At 34.0% G+C, this 18,261-nt stretch overlaps 1 protein-coding gene across 5 annotated transcripts in view; it reads left to right on the forward strand.

The window, feature by feature from the left end:
• Positions 1-18,261, forward strand: part of LOC143224772 (guanylate cyclase 32E-like) — a 159,813-nt gene that overhangs the window by 136,838 nt on the left and 4,714 nt on the right. For all 5 annotated transcript variants that reach the window (XM_076453044.1, XM_076453045.1, XM_076453048.1 and 2 more), the window contains 2 exons: positions 3,602-3,700; positions 8,010-8,101. In XM_076453044.1, coding sequence (XP_076309159.1) covers positions 3,602-3,700; positions 8,010-8,101 — 191 coding nt within the window. The remainder of the gene's footprint in view (positions 1-3,601; positions 3,701-8,009; positions 8,102-18,261) is intronic.

The raw sequence follows: 18,261 nt of genomic DNA on the forward strand, positions 1-18,261 counted from the left end.
ACACAAACTAAAATTAGTTTTGTAACATACATACAGATACCGGAAACCATTTTTCATTAAATATTTAGGAATTTGATTTTGAATTTTTAATCTGAACCATATTGTCTGCATGACGTAGTGATGGCCAAATAAAAGACATCTAACGTCATGATATAACAGTCCGTATTTTTGAACTATTGTCCAGAGCGTCAACAGCTATCCAGTACCACCTGCCGCCATCAGTTGTTTTTTTTAGGATTTGAAGATGGATAAAGAAATTGATTGGCACTTTTCTAATGAGCCCACAACTAAAATTGCAGTGTGTAGTCTCGAGCTATGGGCGTTTCGACCTGCGTATTGACACACCAGTCAATATGCTGCTAAGACTTTCACAACATTAAACATGCTTTGCCGTAACGTACAAATACCATATTATTATATTTTCTTGTATTTCGTGTTACGCTATATCTATGATGAAAATTATAAAAATAGTGAAACTATGAACTCAGGATAAGTCCTCTTAGTGGCATAACGACATATCTGAGGCTAGAAACCTGATTCTGATAAACGTGATAACCCATTGTGTAGTTTTGTGTTTAATTACAAAGAAACAAAACTCAGAATCACAAGAAGTATATACAAGTTGTGTTAGTGGTACTACTGCTATAGATAAGGTATATGCTAGTGGTACTATAGTTATATATAAGTTATATGCTAGTGGTACTACAGTTATCTCTTCGTTGTGTTATGTTGTCCTCTACCCAGACATGATTTTAGATTCCTCTGAAATTTCGTTTATTTCTTTGTTCTTCAATGGTATAACATTATAACATTATATCATTATAATATTTATTTCAATATTAGTATACCATTAACATGTTGTTTATCCTTAATGTGATTGATACCTCGCGATGTATTTAGTTTCATTTCACTGGTTGTATTATTAATGTCGCTACATTAATCCACTTGGTTTTCACAATCTCTGCAACTGGTTGAATTCATCCATTAGCTGTGGTTTCCTTCATTTCACTCTTGGTGTAATTTGGCAACACGTTTCTCTGCAGTGTGTGTTCCTACGCGCTTGCCAGCCCACCACTCTAATTGATATATCTATATAATTAATATATCTATATAATTGATATATCTATATGATTAATATATATATATATATAATTGATATATCTATATAATTAATATATCTATATAATTGATATATCTATGTAATTAACATATCTATATAATTAACATATCTATGTAATTAATATACCTATATAATTAATATATCTCTTCTTAATGTTTAGATGATATTTAAAATATGCTTGTTTCCAGGTCTTTATATCTTTAGTCCCTTATTGGCACCATGGGGCTCATTTTCACTCGGTACGTGTGAAACTGGATCGTGTTTATATCTTCTTTTCGTTGTTTTTAAATCACCATGGTCTAAACAATTCAAAGATCCAAGTTCGGTATTTGGTGCCGTATATATACGTGTGTGTGTTTTAACTAAACACTTCCAGTTTTACACGTACAGTCAATATTTCAATCAAATAGCTACACGAGCTATGCATGCTCCTGTTTGGTTATGCCCTCTGTCTTCATGATAAGTAGTTTTAGATTAGTGGCGACATTGTCTAGGCCTAGTTTTTCAGACCTGACTGCCTAGCTTATTTTCATCTTGGTAAGAGGGATATACAGAATTGTATCTCAAAACGGCTTGTATGGGTATTAACACTTTTATTTATCAGCAGAGAACAACGTTTCGACCTTCCTAGGTCATCATCAGGTTAAGAAACATATCAGCCGTTCTGTGATGCATTTTTATTTCAAGTGGGTTTCTCGACATCAAAGATATCTAGATTTGTTATTTTATCTACTCCCCCTAGTGGTACGTTTGCGGACTTACAACACTAAACACCGGTTTTCAGTACATGGTGAGCAGAGCACAGATAACCAGTTTTGTAGCTTGGTGATTAACTCAAAGAACCAAAGAAATACTTCGCCCAACCATTCATCTCGTCAGAAGAATGTTTTCTTTTTTCGTTTCTAATAACAACGTTTCTTTTCATTTATTCTGACCCTGATGTAACCTTACAAGCTATTTTTATATTCTCAATCAGTAAACATTCTAATTAAATTTTGTTTTAGTTGACCAACACCCAACATTTTGACTAACATTTTTTTTAAGAAGGTAGGTCGATATACACATTTCTATTTGACTAAGCATATAATCCATATATATCTCTTTTACTCTGTACTTATAACGGGGTTCTGGTTAATTTCATTTTAAATTATCTGTTTCAAAGTGAGATAATGGTAAATCAACTGAGTTACAGTTCTAAATTTGGGGTTTGATTCCTCTCGGTGGACACAGCAAATAGATTGATGTGGCTTCGCTCTAGAATAAACAAACGAGTTGTAAATAAGGTTATGTAACATATAATCGTTAACAAACGAGTTGTAAATAAGGTTATGTAACATCTAATCGTTAACAAACGAGTTGTAAATAAGGCTATGTAACATCTAATCGTTAACAAACGAGTTGTAAATAAGGTTATGTAACATCTAATCGTTAACAAACGAGTTGTAAATAAGGTTATGTAACATCTAATCGTTAACAAACGAGTTGTAAATAAGGTTATGTAACATCTAATCGTTAACAAACGAGTTGTAAATAAGGTTATGTAACATCTAATCGTTAACAAACGAGTTGTAAATAAGGTTATGTAACATCTAATCGTTAACAAATGAGTTGTAAATAAGGTTATGTAACATCTAATCGTTAACAAACGAGTTGTAAATAAGGCTACGTAACATCTAATCGTTAACATTCTAAGCTGCGAACCAACAGGTCGAATGTTCTAGCCAACGATACACTTTTAATGTGCACAGTACAATACAGAATCAGTTCTGTACTTTCCTTCCTATTGAACAAATTTTTACCCTTACACAAAATTTTTGTTTTATAATTTCATGATTAGAAAAAAATCCGGACTGTAGATATATTTTAGTTCATATCATTTGTGTACGTTACCAATAACTTTGATTTCTTGTTCCCATTCGAATGGCTATTAATATTACACTTTTCTCCAGTCATGAATCCAATAATATAACGCTTCACACGGGATTCTAATTAGTTATTATACCTTTTAAAAGGTGCAAGCTAAAACCAAAGGATTTTAACAACAACAAAAAATGTTGTTGTCATATTTGCTTACAGTTTGTATGAGTAATTTAAACTTATAACTATGTTTGTTAGTTTTATACGTTTATTTAAGCTATTGTTTAGACATACGTATTTTAGTGTTTATATAGTGACAACCTTGAAGGTCGTAGCTTAAACAAAACATGAAAAATCAGGAATATAAATTTCGCCTTTGTGTTAGTCTAAAGTTAACATCCGAGAAGTCTCATGAATTTTGAACTGAAAATATAAATAATTAAAAGCCTTATAAAATAAAAGTATCAGATGTTTTAAGTGTATTAATAATTAGTCCCTTTTGTTTACCACCTCTTAATTACGTGAATATAATAAATCAATAATTTTGTTTCAGTTTGTGTTTTTATTACGTTTTGTTATCCAGCTAGAGTTGGACAGATAAAGACTTCTGTTTACTTTTCTCAGGCCCGGTTTGTGCTGGTGTAGTAGGACTGAAAATGCCACGTTACTGCTTGTTCGGTGATACCGTGAACACCGCATCTAGGATGGAATCCACAGGACTAGGTAAGTAGCTATAACAGACAAGCATGTGTCCACTGGACACTGAAGTATCACATCTACAGTGCTGTAGGATTAGATAAATAGTTAAACAAGATAAGCAAATTGATTGTTCACTGGACAAGTGAGTTGTCCACTGGACATTGAAATACCACACCTACGGTTCCACAGGATTAGATAAATAGTTATCGGGGACAAGCGAGCTGTCTACTGGTCACTTTACCATACTTGTGGTACCACAGGATCATTAGAGAATCAGGTTATCCACTGGACACTTTATAATACTTTAATAACTGTGGACAAATGAGCAACAATTTGTCTATTTAGCATTACTCTATATCTCATGCTTTTGCTCTAAATGAGGTCCTCAGAAGAAGATGGTATTTGATTTCTCCCAAGTTGCCGAAACAGCTACACATATCTTGCAGAATTCCCTTAAATTCTAGAAGTATCTGTGTAATAGTTTGTCATAAATACTTCAATAAATATATGTGTTCAAAAAGTTTGACTGTTATTTTTTTAGTCAGGAAAGAACGCCCCCTAGTGACATAACGATATGTCTGCGGACTTACACCGCTAGAAATCGAGTTTAGATACACGTGATGGGCATAGAACAGATAGTCCATTATGTAGCTTTGTGCTTAGCCTTAAACACGCAATAAAACAAGAGCAAGTTTAACTCCAGAATGATCCGCAAGATGGTGCTGTAAGTCTATAAATGCATCTTCTTCACCCTCATTCTCTTGGAATGGTTAATCACTCACAAATATTATCATGCCTCGGTAAGTCTTCAGATTTACAACGCTAACATCAAGGGTTCGATTCCCCTCCGTGAACACAGCAGATAGCCCAATGTTTGTTTGTTTTTTTAATTTCGCGCAAAGCTACTCGAGGGCTATCTGCGCTAGCCGTCCCTAATTTTGCAGTTTAAGACTAGACGAAAGGCAGCTAGTCATCACCACCCACCGCCAACTCTTGGGCAACTCTTTTACCAACGGATAGTGGGATTGATCGTCACATTATAACGCCCCCACGGCTGAAAGAGCGAGCGGGATTCGAACCCGCGATCCTCGGATTACGAGTCGAACGCCTTAACACACTTGGCCATGCCAGGCTAGTCCGATGAGAAAAAACGCACACACGAATATTTCTGTCTAGTGTTTGCATGTTTCATATAACACGTTTCACTGCAGATACCAAGTAACTTTACGTAGTAGCAGTTAGTAAGTTTGGATTCAATTAATGCTTTTCGCGTTTTCGATATATATTTTTTTCTTAAGCTCATTATGTACGTTATGCACACTGCAGGTATCGAAACTCAATTTTCAGTGGTAGAAGTCTACAGACTCACAGCCGAGCGTCTTAGAGGGGAAGCAGAATATTCAGTATAATTTTTAGTGTGTATAACGCTTCCAAGTGCTGGTTCACTGATGGTAGAGGTACTATATTCAGTTTGAAAAAAAAACAAAAAAAACCAGGCCCTAAAATGCCTCTTCTGTAACTATCACAAAATTTAAAACCAAATGACTCTCACATCAAGTTTTGTTGTGTAATAATAACCTTTAGCTGGTACATACTTAAATTATACTCTCAAAGTCGTGTAAGGTAAGGATGTAATCTAGACACCAGGGTTGATATAATTACGTAATGTATAAAAGACTTCATTTCAATGATACTGACAAACTTTTGACGACAAATATAGAACTAGAAGTTATAAAAATCTAACCTTGTAGGTATTAATATTATTACTATTGTCTAACCTTGTAGGTATTAATATTATTACTATTGTCTAACCTTGTAGGTATTAATATTATTACTATTGTCTAACCTTGTAGGTATTAATATTATTACTATTGTCTAACCTTGTAGGTATTAATATTATTACTATTGTCTAACCTTGTAGGTATTAATATTATTACTATTGTCTAACCTTGTAGGTATTAATATTATTACTATTGTCTAAGTCCTTATGGCTGATGGATTTGACTACTTATCAAATCAACATGGAAAACTTACGATATATACTGCCCTCTCTACACTTGTTAGATTTTGTTCCTACATTGGAGAAAAACAAAAAACATTCACAATGTTCATTGTTTAAAATATTTTCCATAAATAACTTTCAGAGAAGTAGATATTTTCTTTTGAACCATCATTAAGAGTTTTACAATATTTCTCTATCTGAATCAAACCTTTAGATTTGTTTACCGATATGTCATCATTTGAGTTAATCGAAACTAGTCGATATTAGAGTTCTCTTTGTGCATGAAGCCCCTGGTGGAAAGAATTGAAACTACTTTGTCTTAGTATTTGCAAATCTGTCTGGTATATATAAGATATTATTTTGTGCATTCAAATATCACTGTGCACGTTTTTGTCTGATTATTTGTTTGCTATTTTCACTTTTACTTGCAATTTTCAAGCTGAGAGTGGCTCAAAGGAAAGTTAGGAAGCACATGCTGATAATAATACTATGTAACACAAATTTTGTTCCTGGATAGTATGTGTTATTTTTTTAATTGCTTATGTTGTAAAAGTACAGAAAATGGCCATTATTCCATTCAAACTTTGCTTTTGTAACCTGGATAATGAAATTTAGAAATTAACATATTTTATATGTAAAAACGGGCAAATTTGCACATTTTCATTTACATAAGGTCTGAATAAAACAACATATGAATCAAGATTTACATGTATTTATACTAAAGTTATACAAACATGAACAAAAATGTTTAGAAGTGTTGGTGACACTTCTTCTGACTTGCGAGTTGCACACTTTCATCTAACTAATCCCACTCCTTTATCCTCGATGTCAAAAGTTCGGCATTCAACTTTGTTAGACCAAGACTTCTCTGATCAAGTCATTGAGGTTTCTTTGGTTGGGATAGTGTAGGTTTCTCTCACCAGCTGCACCTCTGAAATTGTAATCTGGATCTTTAACGTCTATCTCCTCTTCTGATTTGCTGCTCTCTTCTGAGGATGGCTGCTTTCTCTCTGACAGAGTAGGTACAGGGAGTTCAGGGCAGTGTGACACTGGGACGATGGATGATGGAAGGTCCGGATACATGATAGCAGACGCATTTATGCCAGCCCAATGTTTGGAAGGGTTCACCATGCAGAAATAGCAATTGCTTTTGTGGTCAGTGGGCTCACACCAAATTCTTGGAATAGCGAACTTCATGGCTCTCTCTTCCCCTCTGTACCATCCTGCAGAAGAGCAAAATAAAATTATTATGAAGAATAAATTTATTTCATCCACAACTAATGTGTAAGAGGTTCATGCAAAATATTTTATATGTGATATTTTTTCTATATTATTGGATATTAAAAAATTAAAAATATATTTAAATTTTTAAAAGTCTAAAATTTATATAATATAAAATCTCACTATTCAAGCAAACAAAAATTGACCGTCTTACCTTCTAGAGCTTGTGCTCGCAGGTAAAATGCTGTCCTAGAGTACTTTTTCACTCTTATCTTGATAAATTGGCCACATACATAGCTGGATGCGTCTGGAGATTGCTTGCAGCTTCTTGATGCAATTTCGGATAAAATTAGATAGGTCTATGTGTTCACTTAGGCAGCTAGAACTAAACTGAAGTGGTGATTCCCTGTATATATATATATATATATATTACTATGGAAAGTCAAGAAAATTCTAAAAGGTTCTTGAAAATTCTCGTAAGTTCTACAACATTCTAGAAAGTTCGAGAAAATTCTTTTAAGTTCGAGAAAATTCTCTATCAGCTACTCAGCACTGAATCCACTTGGAATGTTCTGGAAAATTGATAAATTTGAAAACTTCATTATTCAGGTTATAAAAACAAAGTTTGAAGAGAAAAATAGGTCTCTTCTATTTACTTTAGGCATAAGCAAGTGGGAAATAACACTTTCTGCCCAGGAACAAGAAATAGTAAAAATTTTGTCACATACTGTAATTGAGTTTCAGTTCCCGTGATGGACAAACCACATATTGTGTACCTTTAATAAAAATCCATCGTGGTTTCACTAATTAAATAATAGCATTGTACAACAATCATATGTGAAATAGTTACTTTTACCACAGCGAATATTAGTTACATCTAGTCATAAAGCGTAGAGGGATTCCAAAAAAGAAATTATCAAAACTACTACGCCACCTATAAAAATGCATCGATTTATATTAAACCACAATGCAAATAGAAAGCAAATGAGTTGAATCTTTCTTGGAGCCCGGTATTGAGTGATAATAAATTCAGTGTCACTTTGGAAGCCACTTAGGATATTCTTTGTTGTTCTCATTGTTTTCTAAGATAACTCTTTTTATTATACACAGCTCTCAAGATTCATTGTAGCTCTGAAACCAAGAAAATACTAGAAAAAATTGGAGGATACCATTTGGAAGAGAGAGGAATTATTAACATTAAGGTAACTTAAGTTTAGATAATACATCTGTGTGTGTGTAAGTACAATTGTGTTAGAGAAAAGATAACTTATGTTCCTCCAACTCCCCCGGAAAGGGCCAAAAACCTCCTCTAGGGATCACCATGTTTTAACCATTCATACCACTTTAGAGCAATGTGTTGTCTGTCAGTCAGTAGACATGTCGTGATATTAGCAAAACATGGGTGCGAGAAGAATTGTGCGCTGTATCGGTCGCTGCAATACAGCGTGACTTATGAACTTCAAAAGCAGCAAATAAAAATATTTGTTATTACAATGTAAATAATAGTTCAAACGTCAAACATCGTAAGTTCGCTTTACCATCGTTTGCTGCCATCTATCGTCGGTTATATTTATTACAGTTTCTGGTTGTGGTAATTTTAAAATCAACGGCTCAAAATATGCTGTACCATAAAAAACTCTTATTTATGAAATTAATGTTACCCAAATTTCAAGGATATATATATATATATTTCTAAGTGTGACATATTTCTATGCCGGCTGGTGTATTGTATAACGTATTGTTTTAAAATAACCATTTTAGCTGAAATTTTACTGATTGCTTCGGATTGCTTCTCGTGATATATTAAGGTGTACATATTTATACATAAGTAATACAGTTTGGGTAAGCCTGTAGTCACAATGTTATATCAGTTATTATAAGCACTAGGATGTTAAAGATATCGTCTTATTACGTCCAACCAGCATCCCCACCCCCCGATAGTCACGTGATAAATCAAAGAGAGACAACAAAGAATGCAGCTGACAGTTTGTCGAAATTCCTTCCATCAAACGTTCTTATTATGAAAAAAATGTGAATGTTCAATAGCCGCGGTGCTTGAAATCCTTTTAGGCCAAATTAGAGTAAATTAATCCATGAATTTGTTTTCTTTAATTAGCTATATTTTATTGCAATAGTAATATCCACCGTTAGGGCTATATATACTGTATTTAATTTTATTACGAATTAGGATCTCTACCAGCCTTCCTTGTAGTTGAAATTATTTTAGGCATAAATAGAATAAGTTAATCTATCAAACGCATTAATCGAAAAGGTTTCACTTTCTGGGTCCAAAACTGTAGTTAGATCACAAATTGGACGAAAGCTGAAGATATGAGATAAACGTTTGTACTTGAAGAACAAAAACATAGCTGGTCCATGAGCCATTTATCCGGGACTTCAAATAGCTTCAAACGTCTTTTTTTTGCAACAAAAAAACATGGATGATGGATAACAAACAAGAATAAATATTCAGTAGCCACAGTCAAAATTAGATCTCAAATCGGACAACAGATGAAGTTACGAACTAAAGTTTGTTTGTTTTGAATTTTGCGCAAAGTTACACGACAGCTATCTGCGCTAGTCGTCCTTACTTTAGCAGTGTAAGACTAAAGGGAAGGCAGCTAGTCATTACCACTCACCGCTAACTATTGGGCTACTCTTTTACCAACGAATAGTGGGATTGACCAGCAATTATAACGCCCCCATGGCTGAAAGGGCGAGCATGTTTGGTGTGACAGGGATTCGGACCCGCGACCTCAGATTAAGAATCGAAAGTTTCTAATGGACTTTTCATTTCTTCATGCAATTCAGGACTCGACTAAGTCAGGTGGCTATGGTGCTTGAGAGTCGTGGGTTCGAATCCCTGTTACACGGAACATACTCGCCTTTTCAACCGTGGGAGTGCTATCATATCCGATTAATTTCACTATTCATTGGTAAAAAGAGCAGCCCAAGAGTTGGCGGTGAGTGTTGATGACTAGTTGCCTTTCATTTAGTTGTCTTTCACTGCTAAAATTAAATACAGTTAGCGAAGACAGCCTGCGCAAAATTCAAAACAAACAAACGTAATGGAAGAGATCAATAAATGTATTAAAATTTATCTTTAGCGATTACATTAGAACGAACGGAAACTAAAACTCAATTGACTTTAAGGTTTCAGTAAATATTTTACACTCAAAATTAGTTGCTTCTTATGTATAATCAAACCAGAGTCATCTAACTCTTTCTTCTTGGATTCTTCAACTCTTGTAATTTAACGCTAGGAACCAGGTTTCACATCCGTGGTGGACAAAGAATCGATAAACTATCGTGTAGCTTTGTACTTAATCACAAACGATCTATGGTAAAAAAAAAAAAAATTACTTTAATCCTTTCCAGTGGCACAGCTGAGTGTCTGCAGACTTACAACGCTAGAAATGGGGGTTCGATACCTACGGTAGAAAGAAAACAGAGAGCCCATTGTGTAACTTTGTGATTAATTACAAACAAACTATTATAAATTAAAGAAAACAGAGAACCCATTGTGTAAATTTGTGATTAATTACAAACAAACTATTATAAATTAAAGAAAACAGAGAGCCCATTGTGTAACTTTGTGATTAATTACAAACAAACTATTATAAATTAAAGAAAACAGAGAACCCATTGTATAACTTTGTGATTAATTACAAACAAACTATTATAAATTAAAGAAAACAGAGAGCCCATTGTGTAACTTTGTGATTAATTACAAACAAACTATTATAAATTAAAGAAAACAGAGAACCCATTGTATAACTTTGTGATTAATTACAAACAAACTATTATAAATTAAAGAAAACAGAGAGCCATTGTGTAACTTTGTGATTAATTACAAACAAACTATTATAAGTTAAAGAAAACAGAGAACCCATTGTATAACTTTGTGATTAATTACAAACAAACTATTATAAATTAAAGAAAACAGAGAGCCCATTGTATAACTTTGTGATTAATTACAAACAAACTATTATAAATTAAAGAAAACAGAAAACCCATTGTATAACTTTGTGATTAATTACAAACAAACTATTATAAATTAAAGAAAACAGAGAACCCATTGTATAACTTTGTGATTAATTACAAACAAACTATTATAAATTAAAGAAAACAGAGAGCCCATTGTATAACTTTGTGATTAATTACAAACAAACTATTATAAATTAAAGAAAACAGAGAGCCCATCGTATAACTTTGTGATTAATTACAAACAAACTATTATAAATTAAAGAAAACAGAGAGCCCATCGTATAACTTTGTGGTTAATTACAAACTATTATAAATTATTACCGATGCGGATTTCTTTCTTTTTTTTACTGTGCTTACGATGTTAAAATTTGGGTTTAGATACCCGTTTTGGGCAGACTACAAACATCCCAATGTGCAACTTTATGTTTAACAAGAGCCCGATCATATAACATGTAAAAATAATTGTGCTCTAAATCAGAAATTTCAGGTAAAGATACAAACTTGTAAAAGATTCAACAAAAAGAAAAGAAACACAAGTTTACCATTTATTGTGAAATCAGCCGTGATTAACTCAATGTGTTGATCACAGAACTTGAGTTCTAAACACAAGTTTACCATTTATTGTGAAATCAGCCGTGATTAACTCAATGTGTTGATCACAGAACTTGAGTTCTTTCCAGCGATATCTGGGAAGAACAAAATACAAATTGTTCTTCTTGTACCAGGAAAGGGACGTATTATAGATTCTGAAGGAGAGAGAACAAGACACAATCATTTAAACTCTCTGTTCAGAGGGGTTGATATTGCTTAATATACGTTCTGGTGGTTAGCACGCTACATTCGTAATCGGATGGAAGATAAAAAGAAAGGATTGGGGACAAGTGGAACATGCACAGAAGGTTGGACGGTTATCTTGTTTTAGACTTAAGGTTTTTACTGAGGTAGTTTTAGTTTGTTCGCTTCACCTCAACGATTGTAATTTGTTTACTTCACTTCAACGATTGTAGTTTGTTTTCTTCACTTCAACGATTGTAGTTTGTTCACTTTACTTCAACGATTGTAGTTTGTTTACTTCACTTCAACGATTGTAGTTTGTTCACTTCACTTCAACGATTGTAGTTTCTTCACTTCACTTCAACGATTGTAGTTTGTTTACTTCACTTCAACGATTGTAGTTTGTTTTCTTCACTTCAACGATTGTAGTTTGTTTTCTTCACTTCAACGATTGTAGTTTCTTCACTTCACTTCAACGATTGTAGTTTGTTTACTTCACTTTAACGATTGTAATTTGTTTACTTCACTTCAACGATTGTAGTTTGTTTTCTTCACTTCAACGATTGTAGTTTGTTTACTTCACTTCAACGATTGTAATTTGTTTACTTCACTTCAACGATTGTAGTTTGTTTTCTTCACTTCAACGATTGTAGTTTCTTCACTTCACCAAAACGATTGTAGTTTGTTTACTTCACTTCAACGATTGTAATTTGTTCGCTTCACTTCAACGATTGTAGTTTGTTTTCTTCACTTCAACGATTGTAGTTTGTTTTCTTCACTTCAACGATTGTAGTTTCTTCACTTCACTTCAACGATTGTAGTTTGTTTACTTCACTTCAACGATTGTAATTTGTTCGCTTCACTTCAACGATTGTAATTTGTTTACTTCACTTCAACGATTGTAGTTTGTTTTCTTCACTTCAACGATTGTAGTTTCTTCACTTCACTTCAACGATTGTAGTTTGTTTACTTCACTTCAACGATTGTAGTTTGTTTACTTCACTTCAACGATTGTAGTGTGTTCGCTTCACTTCAACGATTGTAGTTTGTTTACTTCACTTCAACGATTGTAGTTTGTTTACTTCACTTCAACGATTGTAGTTTCTTCACTTCACTTCAACGATTGTAGTTTGTTTACTTCACTTCAACGATTGTAATTTGTTCGCTTCACTTCAACAATTGTAGTTTGTTTTATTCACTTCAACGATTGTAGTTTGTTTTCTTCACTTCAACGATTGTAGTTTCTTCACTTCACTTCAACGATTGTAGTTTGTTTACTTCACTTCAACGATTGTAATTTGTTCGCTTCACTTCAACGATTGTAGTTTGTTTACTTCACTTCAACGATTGTAGTTTGTTTTCTTCACTTCAACGATTGTAGTTTCTTCACTTCACTTCAACGATTGTAGTTTGTTTACTTCACTTCAACGATTGTAATTTGTTCGCTTCACTTCAACGATTGTAGTTTGTTTACTTCACTTCAACGATTGTAGTTTGTTTTCTTCACTTCAACAATTGTAGTTTCTTCACTTCACTTCAACGATTGTAGTTTGTTTACTTCACTTCAACGATTGTAGTTTGTTTACTTCACTTCAACGATTGTAGTGTGTTCGCTTCACTTCAACGATTGTAGTTTGTTTACTTCACTTCAACGATTGTAGCTTGTTTTCTTCACTTCAACGATTGTAGTTTCTTCACTTCACTTCAACGATTGTAGTTTGTTTACTTCACTTCAACGATTGTAATTTGTTCGCTTCACTTCAACAATTGTAGTTTGTTTTCTTCACTTCAACGATTGTAGTTTGTTTTCTTCACTTCAACGATTGTAGTTTCTTCACTTCACTTCAACGATTGTAGTTTGTTTACTTCACTTCAACGATTGTAATTTGTTTACTTCACTTCAACGATTGTAGTTTGTTTTCTTCACTTCAACGATTGTAGTTTGTTTACTTTACTTCAACGATTGTAATTTGTTTACTTCACTTCAACGATTGTAGTTTCTTCACTTCACTTCAACGATTGTAGTTTGTTTACTTCACTTCAACGATTGTAATTTGTTCGCTTCACTTCAACGATTGTAGTTTGTTTACTTCACTTCAACGATTGTAGTTTCTTCACTTCACTTCAACGATTGTAGTTTGTTTACTTCACTTCAACGATTGTAATTTGATCGCTTCACTTCAACGATTGTTGTTTGTTTACTTCACTTCAACGATTGTAGTTTGTTTTCTTCACTTCAACGATTGTAGTTTCTTCACTTCACTTCAACGATTGTAGCTTGTTTTCTTCACTTCAACGATTGTAGTTTCTTCACTTCACTTCAACGATTGTAGTTTGTTTACTTCACTTCAACGATTGTAATTTGTTCGCTTCACTTCAACGATTGTAGTTTGTTTACTTCACTTCAACGATTGTAGTTTGTTTTCTTCACTTCAACGATTGTAGTTTCTTCACTTCACTTCAACGATTGTAGTTTGTTTACTTCACTTCAACGATTGTAATTTGTTCGCTTCACTTCAACGATTGTAGTTTGTTTACTTCACTTCAACGATTGTAGTTTGTTTTCTTCACTTCAACGATTGTAGTTTCTTCACTTCACTTCAACGATTGTAGTTTGTTTACTTCACTTCAACGATTGTAATTTGTTCGCTTCACTTCAACGATTGTAGTTTGTTTTCTTCACTTCAACGATTGTAGTTTGTTTTCTTCACTTCAACGATTGTAGTTTCTTCACTTCACTTCAACGATTGTAGTTTGTTTACTTCACTTCAACGATTGTAATTTGTTCGCTTCACTTCAACGATTGTAATTTGTTTACTTCACTTCACCGATTGTAGTTTGTTTTCTTCACTTCAACGATTGTAGTTTCTTCACTTCACTTCAACGATTGTAGTTTGTTTACTTCACTTTAACGATTGTAATTTGTTTACTTCACTTAACGATTGTAGTTTGTTTTCTTCACTTCAACGATTGTAGTTTCTTCACTTAACTTCAACGATTGTAGTTTGTTTACTTCACTTCAACGATTGTAATTTGTTTACTTCACTTCAACGATTGTAGTTTCTTCACTTCACTTCAACAATTGTAGTTTGTTTACTTCACTTCAACGATTGTAATTTGTTCGCTTCACTTCAACGATTGTAATTTGTTTACTTCACTTCAACGATTGTAGTTTGTTTTCTTCACTTCAACGATTGTAGTTTCTTCACTTCACTTCAACGATTGTAGTTTGTTTACTTCACTTCAACGATTGTAGTTTCTTCACTTCACTTCAACGATTGTAGTTTGTTTACTTCACTTCAACGATTGTAATTTGTTTACTTCACTTCAACGATTGTAGTTTCTTCACTTCACCTCAACGATTGTAATTTGGTCACTTTACTTCAAACAGTTTTACAACTGTTCACTTCACTTCAAAGGTTATAGTTTGTTCATTTCACTTAAAACAGTTGTAGTTTGTTTGCTTCACTTTAATGGATGTAGTTTGTTCAATTCGGGTTGTAGTTTCTTCAATTCGGGTTGTAGTTTCTTCAATTCGGGTTGTGCTTTGTTCACTTTATCTTCTGTTAGAAATATTATTTCGTGTATTTACGATCGTAATGATATAAACCTAACTTTCTTTTAACAGTATTAATTACAAGGTTTACTTAGACTGTTTTACTGTTGTCTATAAATATCTCTAACTTTCGCGTCGATCTGCAGTTATTCAAAACTGACATTTATTCCAGCCTACTAAACCCTAGCTCACATGATTTTTGAAATCCCACTCAGAGTATCAAAATTATACAATATTTTCATTACGTGGAGAGTTAAGTATATCTTACATGATACGTGTATATTTGTACATGCCAATAGATGTACGTGACGTCACAGATGTAAGCCTTTCTCTGCAAACAACTTGTATACACATAGATCATGACGAAGTCCAAACAATCCCTCACTGGCAAATGTATTACTGTAAATATATACTAAATGATGTACAACCAAAGAACTTAACGGTTCAAAGGAGGCTTCCTTCATTGATCTAGGATGTTCGTGTGTTTTTTATGATAATTTTTGTCTTCTTTAAAAATGATATAAGTGAAACAATAAATCGTTTCGAAATTTTAAATATATATATATATATACGTTTTGACCGTCGATACCTGTTGATCAACTGTGAGGATCTTTCTCTGTCGTGGGAGAAGAAACAGCAGGTAGGAAGTACCTATAAATTTTTATTAGTTGTTTATCCGTTTTTGGATTTCGAGCAAAACTACACGAGCGCTATCTGCGCTAGCCGTCTGTAATTTAATGGTGTAATACTATAGGGAAAGCGGCTGGCTAGTCATCTGTAAGACTATAGGGAAAGCGGCTGGCTAGTCATCTCTAAGACTAAAGGGAAAGCGACTGGCTAGTCATCTGTAAGACTATAGGGAAAGCTGCTGGCTAGTCATCTGTAAGACTATAGGGAAAGCGGCTGGCTAGTCATCTCTAAGACTATAGGGAAAGCGGCTGGCTAGACATTTGTAAGACTATAGGGAAAGCTGCTGGCTAGTGATCTGTAAAACTATAGGGAAAGCTGCTGGCTAGTCATCTGTAAGACTATAAGGAAAGCGGCTTGCTAGTCATCTATAAGACTATAGGGAAAGCGGCTGGCTAGTCATCTGTAAGACTATAGGGAAAGCGATTGGCTAGTCATCTGTAAGACTATAGGGAAAGCGACTGGCTGGTCATCTGTAAGACTATAGGGAAAGCGGCTGGCTAGTCATGTGTAAGACTATAGGGAAAGCTGCTGGCTAGTCATCTGTAAGACTATAGGGAAAGCGATTGGCTAGTCATCTGTGAGACTATAGGGAAAGCGGCTGGCTAGTCATCTATAAGACTATAGGGAAAGCTGCTGGCTAGTCATCTGTAAGACTATAGGGAAAGCTGCTGGCTAGTCATCTGTAAGACTATAGGGAAAGCGGCTTGCTAGTCATCTATAAGACTATAGGGAAAGCGGCTGGCTAGTCATCTGTAAGACTATAGGGAAAGCGATTGGCTAGTCATCTGTAAGACTATAGGGAAAGCGGCTGGCTAGTCATCTGTAAGACTATAAGGAAAGCGGCTGGCTAGTCATCTGTAAGACTATAAGGAAAGCGACTGGCTAGTCATCTGTAAGACTATAAGGAAAGCGATTGGCTAGTCATCTGTAAGACTATAGGGAAAGCGGCTGGCTAGTCATCTGTAAGACTATAAGGAAAGCGGCTGGCTTGTCATCTGTAAGACTATAAGGAAAGCGACTGGCTAGTCATCTGTAAGACAATAGGGATAGCTGCTGGCTAGTCATCTGTAAAACTATAGGGAAAGCGGCTGGCTTGTCATCTGTAAGACTATAGGGAAAGCGACTGGCTTGTCATCTGTAAGACTATAGGGAAAGCGACTGGCTTGTCATCTGTAAGACTATAGGGAAAGCGACTGGCTTGTCATCTGTAAGACTATAGGGAAAGCGACTGGCTAGTCATCACCACCCATCGCTATTGTTTGGGCTTTTCTTTTACCAACGAATAATGAGATTGACTGCACAAAATATAAAACTCCCACAGCATGTTTGTTGCGACGGGGATTCGAACCCGAGACTGTCAGGTTGCAACTCGAACTCCCCTACCCGCGTAGCCATGTTAGTCTGTTTGTTAGTTGTTTCCTTTGCTGTGTGCGTATACAGGTGAAGAGTATATTTTCTCATTAATAAAATTAGATATTGTTAATTAATTAAACTTACTGACTAACTGATAACGAACCAAAAAAAAAACAAAGTTAATTAATTTAACCATAACAATTTTGTTTTCTAAATAATTTTTTAAAGGTGTCACTCAATGCCTGCATAATATTTTTTTGTGTTAAAACTTCTAGCAAGTAAATATGTTAAGTTCTGAGTAATTAGGCCTAGTTTTCTCAAAGTTGGTCTAATTTTTAGATGTATCGATTTGTTTGTCTTCAAGTGAGTAGAAGCTTTCAGCTACAAAGAAAATGACTGTCCAGATGTTACTCGATTGTGGTCTTAAAAGTTTAGTTTGAAATATTCTGACATAGGTGGCGCTGAAGTTAACCAGCGATTTTTAAAATTAACATCATTCGAGTTTTAAACGTTGCGCTAGTGTAATATGTAGAACCATAAAGACCGTATCTTAAGCTTCGTCTTATGAGATGAAATTGTTGATTTGGTATTGTTGATTTTGTATGTCTTATCACTAACTTCTCTGTAATATTTTGTTGATACACTTACATAAATTGTTTCGTTGTACTCAAATTATGCTCACACAAACAAACACATACACACAAATAAATAAAAACAAATTGAGTTTGTTTTTTGTTTATTTGTTTGTTTGTTTTTTGTGGAGTGAAATATAATGGTAAACCTAAACCAACAGCATTACGTTTATAAACAAATAATATTTACCGATGAAGGTCTGAGTGCATCATTCCTATTGGTTGATTTTATAAACAAATAATATTTACTGATGAAGGTCTGAGTGCATCATTTCTATTGGTTGATTTTATAAACAAATAATATTTACTGATGAAGGTTTGAGTGCATCATTTCTATTGGTTGATTGTATAAACAAATAATATTTACTGA

The sequence above is a fragment of the Tachypleus tridentatus genome, chromosome 9, assembly GCF_004210375.1.
Source record: "Tachypleus tridentatus isolate NWPU-2018 chromosome 9, ASM421037v1, whole genome shotgun sequence".
Taxonomy (NCBI): domain Eukaryota; kingdom Metazoa; phylum Arthropoda; class Merostomata; order Xiphosura; family Limulidae; genus Tachypleus; species Tachypleus tridentatus.